Source organism: Abrus precatorius, unplaced genomic scaffold (genome assembly GCF_003935025.1).
Source record: "Abrus precatorius isolate BTA unplaced genomic scaffold, Abrus_2018 Scaffold4, whole genome shotgun sequence".
NCBI classification, from domain to species: Eukaryota; Viridiplantae; Streptophyta; class Magnoliopsida; order Fabales; family Fabaceae; genus Abrus; species Abrus precatorius.
The window spans coordinates 13,002,999-13,011,940 of record NW_020874384.1 but is presented as its reverse complement, the minus strand read 5'-3'; the positions used below and the strand labels follow the sequence as shown (position 1 = coordinate 13,011,940).

The 8,942-nt window shown below is 30.4% G+C and overlaps 1 protein-coding gene across 2 annotated transcripts; it reads right to left on the bottom strand.

The window, feature by feature from the left end:
- Positions 1-546: 546 nt before the first annotated feature.
- On the bottom strand, positions 547-6,126 carry LOC113864341 (dr1-associated corepressor homolog). 2 transcript variants are annotated; one of them, XM_027497946.1, is made up of 6 exons: positions 5,858-6,126; positions 3,977-4,049; positions 3,798-3,891; positions 2,056-2,184; positions 1,902-1,959; positions 547-1,347 (listed from the first exon to the last, which is right to left on the bottom strand). In XM_027497946.1, exons 1-6 carry the CDS (start codon positions 5,888-5,890, stop codon positions 886-888), a joined length of 849 nt encoding a protein of 282 aa, XP_027353747.1. In that variant the 5' UTR covers positions 5,891-6,126; the 3' UTR covers positions 547-885. The 2 variants fall into 2 exon arrangements, with proteins under 2 accessions (XP_027353747.1, XP_027353748.1); XM_027497947.1 differs by having other exon boundaries at positions 549-1,347; positions 6,046-6,099.
- Positions 6,127-8,942: the final 2,816 nt, after the last annotated feature.

Sequence of the window (8,942 nt, the reverse complement as noted above, 5' to 3'; positions counted from 1 at the left end):
GTTTAAAATTATATTTTATAAAATGTGTTGAATATTTTTTTTATTAAATATTTAAAAAAGTATAAAGCAAAGTATGAGTGAAAAAATAAAAGAAGAAAAAGTTATCATACTCTAATGTTTTCTAATTCATCACCTTCCTCAAAATAAAAATTTGAACTATTAAAATAAGATAAATTATCATATGATATTATTTAACAAATATAAAAAATAAAATAAGATAGGATAAAGTTCTGCACTTTAAAATTTTATGCAATAAGACATTATTGATTTTTTTATGAATTAATAAAGATAATAAGTCAAATATTTGTTTATACTAAACTAAATCAAACATGCAGTAAAGACTAACAATTGCTTTTCCCAGTGCACTTGCATCCAAAAATCGACTCTGCTTTCACAAGACGGGATTGATTCAACATGCAACGTTTTATACATGTAAATTTTCTTCAGATGATTTGAGAGATATGTTAATGCTTACTTATGGACATGCAAAACATAGTGTTGAGTTTCAATCTTTGAAAAGGGTAACAAACATTAGCTAAGCCTTCTACAAATAGTAACATAGTTACTTGCAATAATATTAAATTGGGTTTGGATGCATAAATTTCACTCCATCCAGAATGTAATCTACATTATACGCCTAGAAGTACACGAAGCTAACCTTACTGGTTAAGAGAAAGATACATCAGCTACACAAGAACATAAGCTATTGCTAACATACACAAACCAGATTAAAATTACGGGATATTCAGAATTTTTTTTTCAGCCAACAACACGAGGCATAATTTGACTGCTAGTGGATACTCATAAACATAGCACTAGTATGTACTTATTCTACAGTTATCATGAGCTTTTCACTAATCTAATCACCCAAAGACTATATAATATTTACCCTTCCTCTTCATCATAATCTTCCTCGTCCTCTTCTAGTTGCCTACCAATCTGTGCAAGCTGCATTGAATCAATGGCCACCTTGTCCACATCAGAAAGGGACCAACCTGGAATTTCTTCGTGTTTGCCCTCTGTTGGAGGTTCAGGCAATGGCGCATTAGCTGGTGTGCTAGCCTTTTTGTCATCGTTTTCGTTCGTATTGGTATTCAGATCAATATTCCGGAGTGGCTCGGTGCTTACAACAGAAACTGCAACGTTCTCCTTCAACTCTGGACCATTATGTATTGCCACACTTGTGTTTGTATTAAGTTGGCTGCCTTGCTGAACAGAAGTGCAAGGCTCGGCTTCAGCATCCTGATGACATGCCTCTCTTATGACATTTCGAGACCCTCGACCACGGCCTCTTCCTCTACCTCGGCCTCTTCCCCTACCAGTACTGCCAGTGTGGTTCAACTCATGCTAGTACAAAAGAAAACAACAAAACATGGTATATTAAGGGACTGCTATATAGATATTCTTCACATAGGACATTATGCAAGACTTCAGGATTTTCTTGTGGTCCACAAATGACAATGATAAAATCATCACTTATTGAGTCGAGATAAAAAATATAATTTCTTCACAACCTATGGGTGCCAAATAGAGGTAGACATGCACATGTGGAAGTGTTGTTCAGATGGGTTTTTATTTTTATGGTGAAAAACTGTAAACTTCTGTCAAGAAAATAATATTACAACCTTGTGAAGAAATGCATATTCAAGCAACTTTACTCTAGGAATTTCCTTTTTTCCATAAAAGTTAGACACAACTGGGCATCTACGTTATTGATATGATTTTTGTAGCATAGAGTTAGTTTAAGTTGCATGATTGGTGCTGAACAATAATACTTAAAGAAACAAAAACAGAGGGAATTGTGAACAGAAAGGTGTGAGGGGAAGGTTACTACAAACATTAACACATAAAGATTACATGCTATTAAGTGCTTGTGTAAATACAAGGAAAAATGCAATTACCATCTTGCTCCTCTTAGCCTCTTCATCACTGTCATTACAATCATCACCTACAGCTTTCCTGGAAAAGTATATAGCATTGTTAATGTTCAGTACATCAATAACAATATGAATATCAGAAGGGTAAAAACACAATATTGGACTTCAAAGTTCAAACCTTCTTTTTGAAATGGGCCGATCATCAGCACCACCCTCAGCATGGCCATGGCCATGGCCATAGTCAGGAACCCTGCTGACAACATCCCTCAGAAAGTCAAAGACACTGTAGCTCTGTACACAATGCTTTCTGCAGTTTACACCTCACCACTTGTTAGACTTAACTTCAGAGTTTGTAGCACTCATTAAAAATAAAATTAATGCGGAAGGCAGACATGTAAAACAAGATAATATAAAATCGAATAGGATCTGAATACTACACTTAAAATAATTGGCTTAGTAAGAGATGTCAGAGAACAAAAATAAGAAATGCTAGGGATTGTCAAAGGCAGTTCCCCAGTGCCATCAATTCCTTATTGTTCTGGAATCTGGATAAACAAGGTGAATTCCCCCTAAAATTTAGCACTCGATCCAGAAGAATGCAAGCTAGGTATATTTGATCATTGCCAAGAGCAACATAAATTTGAAATCTCAACAAGTGAACTATCATCCTATTTGCAATGCAACCAGATAAACTGTTCAGATGGTAGAACTAGAACAACTTTTGTTGGACTTTAGAGTTAAACAAATGGCAAGTTTACAAAAATATAAAAATAAAATACTTGAATGTGACAAGTGGGAAGAAAATATTTACAAACAATTTTCTTCAAAAGCTTCAAGGAAAAGATTTCTTCAACAACCCATAGAAACCTTCTGTTAATTTAAAGTCAAATGCACTCAAGAGAGACTTTAAAAGAAATAAAAAGGAAACAAAAAAGAATGAGTGCAAATAAGTAGGAGATGCAGAAAGTGATGAACACAGTCATTGCTTTTTGTGCATGACCCCAGTCTTGGAAGAAAAATCTTAGAAATACACACTGAACTTTGTAAAAAGAAAGAGTCAATAAATTATTTTTACAATGAACGGGTTATCTTTTCTTTGGATTCCTCATGTGAAATACTAATATATTATACACATAGTTAATTGCAAGAAAAAGGGCCAATAAAAAAAATGGTAAAACATTGACAGATCTTTTACAAAATAAAATGTTTGGTTCTATTAATATTAAAATATTTTTATGCAATTGTCAGCACAGAGAAATAAAATCACAGCTACAAATGTAGTTTCAGAAAACAAAAGTACATTAAATTTCACTTAAATTGTGCCTGTTTTGATCTGAATTTTAACAACTTGCACAAGTGATTGAGACTCTTAGAAGCCAGAAAAATGTTGTCATGCAGCATGCTAGTACTGGGTTCATACAAATGCCAAAGGCTTTAGAAATAAATAAAAATATAAAGGAAATGAAGGACATATATTCTAAGATCAATAAATACTGTAGAAGCCAATGTATTTAACCAATGAAGATACACAAAATACACAAGTTTATAAGAGACAAAAATTATGTCGAAGTGACAGAATAAATGAGATGTAGCAATAAAGTAACAATCTACTCCACATCTTGATGCATACCCCAACAAGTAAATGACCACCTAAATGGAAACACTTCTAATCATGTTTGGCCATTCATACTTAATTTACAGTAGTAAGCATTTTTGAAAACTTAAAAACAGACCACTTTTCTGTTTTGCATCTAAATTCCATTTATAACTTGGAGATATAAATTAAAAGGGACAGTGATAATTAAAACCAATTAACCAAAGCTAAAAACATTAAAAGAAGTCAAAGTTGAAGACAGTTAGTTCTAAATCACTAAAATGGGAGATAGGAGAAAAAAGTAATACATAGCATAACAGACTTACAAATGCAATGAATTCATGGTCTTCGCTCCTCTTTGAAGAGTTATTTCATAAGTACGGTCACAGAGATCTTGCAGAAATAGTTCTAGAGCTTTAGCTGTAATGCATTCAAGAGCAACAACATACATAAGCAAACAAGCAGTGGCCTAAGGTTAACAACACAGTAAGTCAAAGCAACTCACAAACTAAAACAGGCACAGCCAGAGCTATTTTTCCAACATCCTCATCTGCTTGCATTATCTTCTTTATCCGAGCCTGAAAATTGAAGATTTCATCACATCAAACAGTATTCTTTTATATTGTACTGGATAAGACACTACTCGGTCATTACAATAAAAAGAAGAATCTGAATACCTCTTCGGCCTAACCTAAGAACAGACATCCCTCCAATCATGTTAAAATAAATCAATAAGATAATTAAAAACTAAAATATATAATCATTAAAGAAAAATAATAATTACCTAAAATAATTAGAAGGCTAAAGACAGGGCTAAGTCATGAAGCCCATTAACCCAATATCTTACTTATAAAAGGAAAGTAAGAGGTACAAGTAAAGGGTTGACTTTTGAATATAAAATAGCATTTATTACCCTATACCGAATACTGACTTCATCATCGAAGTGCCTTTTCAGGTATCCTCCCCTACATCAGAACATAGAAGAATCTGGAACATTCCACAAGGACGTCACGCTAGAAGACAAGAGAAGAGACAAAGGAAGACTAATGTATCCCCAACAGGAACATATATGATTTATGAACATTGCATAATTACAATTTGATTAAAGGTTCATAGAAGCAGTGTCTCTCCCCGTCTCCGCAAAACTTTTACCCTCTTGAAATAAGGAAATATCATTATTATGTCTCTCAACTCGTTAATACAGTTACTGAAAGATTATGACTAACTATAAATGACTTATGTAAGCTGGGAAAGTATAATGGCTAAAACATCTAGATAACTGATAGAAGCAACATATTTTATTACAGAGAAATAGGTCTAAATCCCAGTTACAGAATTAAGAATCGCTCACAAAACTAGAAATCAAAAGATAGAACACTGCCACACTTTGAGTGTTTGCACCTCTCAGCCCAAAGGCCTCAAAACTTGCTCAATCACTGGATGTCCTCTCCCTTACCTTTCCTTCTCTTTTTCATTGCTTCTGATTGTTTTCCTTTCCTTCCTACCCCCGTTGCCATGTAAGGCAAGGTTGTTATAAGCCCAATACCTCTTCTGCCTCTTACTCATATTTCACACCTGGTCTAGCACAGAAGTGCCCGACAATAGCACTTTGGGCTTGGCTACAAATGATCAAAAATTGATCAATGCCGCCGCAGTTGTATCATCATATATTCCTCCAATTTATAATGTCAAAACCAGTTCCTAACTAAAAATTCCATTATAAATCACTATATATTAAACACAGATGTCAATTCACCTCACATTAAGTTAAAGACAACAAAAGTTAGCTCACCTTAATTCGAAGGATAATTGACAAATTATGAAAGAAAACTTAATCCGGATTCAAAATACTAAGAAATTGAAGTAGACACAGTTACAGAATTTGTAAGAGTCAACTTACAAAGTCGATTACAGAGAAGATATATTCTAACAATGGTATACTGAATTGGTGAATTTATATTAGGTTGCTTTGTTCATTGCCAAGTCAACAACAGAAAGTAGGAGAATCAAAATTATCAAAAACCCAAAAAGCATAAGCCCGTCACAACTCGCTTCAGCAGTCCCAACTGATACATCCATCAAATAACTTCATACCACAGAACCAAAAAGCAAAAAAAAAAAAAAAGAAGAAGAAGAAGAAGTGAAAAACATTGAAGCCAAACTAAGCCAAGCAGCTAAATTAACATCACACATCTACTTCAATTATTTAGCACCACACAGCCAGGTAACTAAATCCCAGAAATTATAGCAAATTATATCAATAAATAAATAAAATGTTCAATCAAAATCAGCAAAATTTTCCTTCTTTCACGGCTTTCCGAGGATCCAAACAGCAGGAAGCTAGAAAAAGATCAAAACTTTAGAAAGAGAAATTGAAAAGACTCACTGCAGGGAAACGGGTATCCAGCTTCTTTCTCATGGTAACAGATTTGGGAAACACTGAAATGGGGGGATCAAAAGGAGCAGAAGAAGGAGACCCAGAAAGCAAAATCGAGAGCTTTAAACAAAAAAAGTGAACCCATCATCAAAATGATGAAATCAAATGTACCCATTTCAGATCCAAACGCCACTCACTCTTTCTTTCTCAGATTCATTCAACGAATATGCCTCCGTGGGAGCTTTGTCAGAGTGATACGTCGGTCACGTAAATCACGTCACCACCCAATAGCTGCACAGCAACTTGGCAAAAGAAAGTGATTGCTTCCGATGAAGAAGTCAAAACGCCGACGTCTTGACTAAATTACTTTGCCAGTCCCTAAATTATATTAAAAATTTTAACTAAATTTCTACAATTTAGGGTTTGTAAGCAACTTATAAAACTTTTAGCTAAATTTAATTTAGTCCTGTCAATTTAATTTAAATTTTACTTTAGTTCTTTATATTTTTTTCCATTCAATTTAGTTTTTTTAAATTTTTGTGAGGTCAATTCTTTAACTTCCTTTTTTTTTTCATTTAACAAGTTTTTAAAATAATAACATTTTAAACAATAATTTTTTATTTTACATTTATATATATATATATATATATATATATATATATTAATATTAAATTATTGTCCAACACTTTTAAATCACCACTTAAATTTTTTTAATTGTTTATAAATTATTTTAAAAAAATTATTTTTCTCTACTATAAATATTTAACAGTCATTCTCAATTCATATTATTGACCAAATCTCTAAATCTATAATTTTCTTGTTAATCATCTTCAAATAAACTCGTTACCTATTTCAAAATACTATACCATTATTTGAACCATAAAAAATTAAATAATGAAACAAAGTTAGAAAATTTTTAAAATACTAAATTAAATTGAGAAAAATGAAAGAATTAAAGTAAAACTTTATTAAATATAGATGAATAAAAACAAGGTTATAAGAGTAAACCAAAGCTTAAATTAAATATAAATAAATAAAAACAAGGTTACAAGACTAAATCAAAACTTCAGTTAAATTTATAGAATAAAAGTATAATTTATAAAAAAAAAAGTTTAATGAGATCTTCAATCACATTTTACGATATGATTCTTTTAAGTATATGTATAAATTTAATAATTTTTTTTGATTAATTTAGGAACTTCTTGAATAATAAGACTTGTACTTTGATCTTTGAATTATTTTAAAGTTTCTAATTGTTAGTACAATGACAAATGAATTAAGTTACTATTGATTTTTAAAATTATTAGAGAGAAAAATATTAATAATTTATCAACTCGCTTATTATATTATTTACTGTTGAGAGATAAATATTCTAATGATCCATTAATGTTATTTTATATTATTTCCTCACATTTAGTTTTTTATTGTCTATTCCCTTTAAGATATTGATTGTGAGACTTTACGTTTGACTTTGAGTGCCCAAGTTAAGTGTGTTGTTGTGTTAATTTAGGAGAGCAAAACTGAATATCAAATTACACAAAAGTTATGCTTCTAAGTTAATAGTTTTTTTTTTTATATAGGCTCTAAGTTAATACTTTTTACCTACACTACAACTATGTGTTTATTCATTTCCAATAATTTAAAAGTAAAATTATATATTATAAATATAGATAAACATAGCTGTTACAGTGATGAAAGTTAATTTGATAAATATCACAAATTTTCTTTTATTGTCTATTATGATATATTTGTTTTGTATGAGGATCTGAATTGGGATTGTGTTCTTTAGAATGATTATTCGTTTGAATTTTTTTTTTCTATGTGACCTCTTACTTGTTAAAACATCAAAACATAAGCACCTTTGTATCAATTTTAATGAGAACATTGTCCAATGAAATTAATAGTTGTTGGAGTATAAAATTTTAATTGTATGTTTTATTAAAATACTATAAGCAAGATTGTTTATCGCAATTGTTTTCAAGGATATTTTTTTCCAATTAAATTTGTGTTGGGATTACCATTTTGGATGATGAATTTTGTTATCATATTATGAAAAAAATATATTGAATTTTATTACAAAGTCCATGAATAATAAATTTATCTCTTTAATTTTTGTTAAAACAATAGTTTAATTATGATTATATAAGTTAATGATAAAATCATACCAATAAAACTATTATTACAATTTATGTGAGTTGATACAAAAAAATGATTTCAATAGATTTAGAGACTCTTAAAGTTTCAACTTCAAAAAAGAAATAATATTTTTAATTGTTTAACCTTTTCTTTTAAAAAAGTCCTATGAGAAATAATGAATATATTGATATTAATAATAGATAAAAAAAACAATAATTTATTTTCTTTAGTTTGTTTAAAAGCTTAAAATATGTAGAATATTTCTATAAAATTTTATAGAAATAAATTAAAGTAATTTTAGCTTGAAAAATTGTATTTTATGTGAGTAATAAATTAAAATTTCGTATATTCAAATATAGGATCATATACTATTATGTGTGTATGTGGTCCTAATGGTGTAGATCGGTGTACAGCGGACACCTTACAAAGGCTATGGAGAGGGAAACTCCCTCTTAAGTGTTTGATATTTACTTAGCAATTGTTGTTGAATGCACTTCCTTGTAAAAGTTTGCTATTCAAATTAATTATATAACTTGTTACTTTTGTCATAGTTTGGAGGAAGTTTCAACTCATTTGTTTTTAATGTGCTCAATTTCATCTCAAATCTGGTACTTTAATGCGCGTTGACTTAAATTCTCACTGGTTTTGTCTTCAGATTTATTGACTCATTTATTTTTTTGAATTGATGTTGGTTGTAGTAAAAGAGAAAGGATATGTTTATTAATTGTTTAGGTACGTACAATGTGGTCTTTGTGGTTACATAAAAATAGAATTATGTTTTCTAATGGTGTTTTGGATGAGAGGAAATTCCTAAATTCTATTATTCTGAGGTTCTAAAAATGACTATCACTGGTTAGTAAGGGAGAAGCTATTTTGTTAGTTGATTGATATTTGAAGCTTTGTATAAGTATGTTTTTGCTTTTTATCTTTCGGAGTAAGTATTATATTTTTTATCTGT

Bases quoted from the DNA above. Each gene is read 5' to 3' on its own strand.
- LOC113864341 (XM_027497946.1), bottom strand. From the start codon at position 5,890: ATGAGAAAGAAGCTGGATACCCGTTTCCCTGCA. The intron at 2,185-3,797 runs GTAAGTCTGTTA...TGTAAACTGCAG, and splicing joins ACCATGAATTCATTGCATTT to AAAGCATTGTGTACAGAGCT. The intron at 1,348-1,901 runs GTAATTGCATTT...CTTTTGTACTAG, and splicing joins AGGCTAAGAGGAGCAAGATG to CATGAGTTGAACCACACTGG.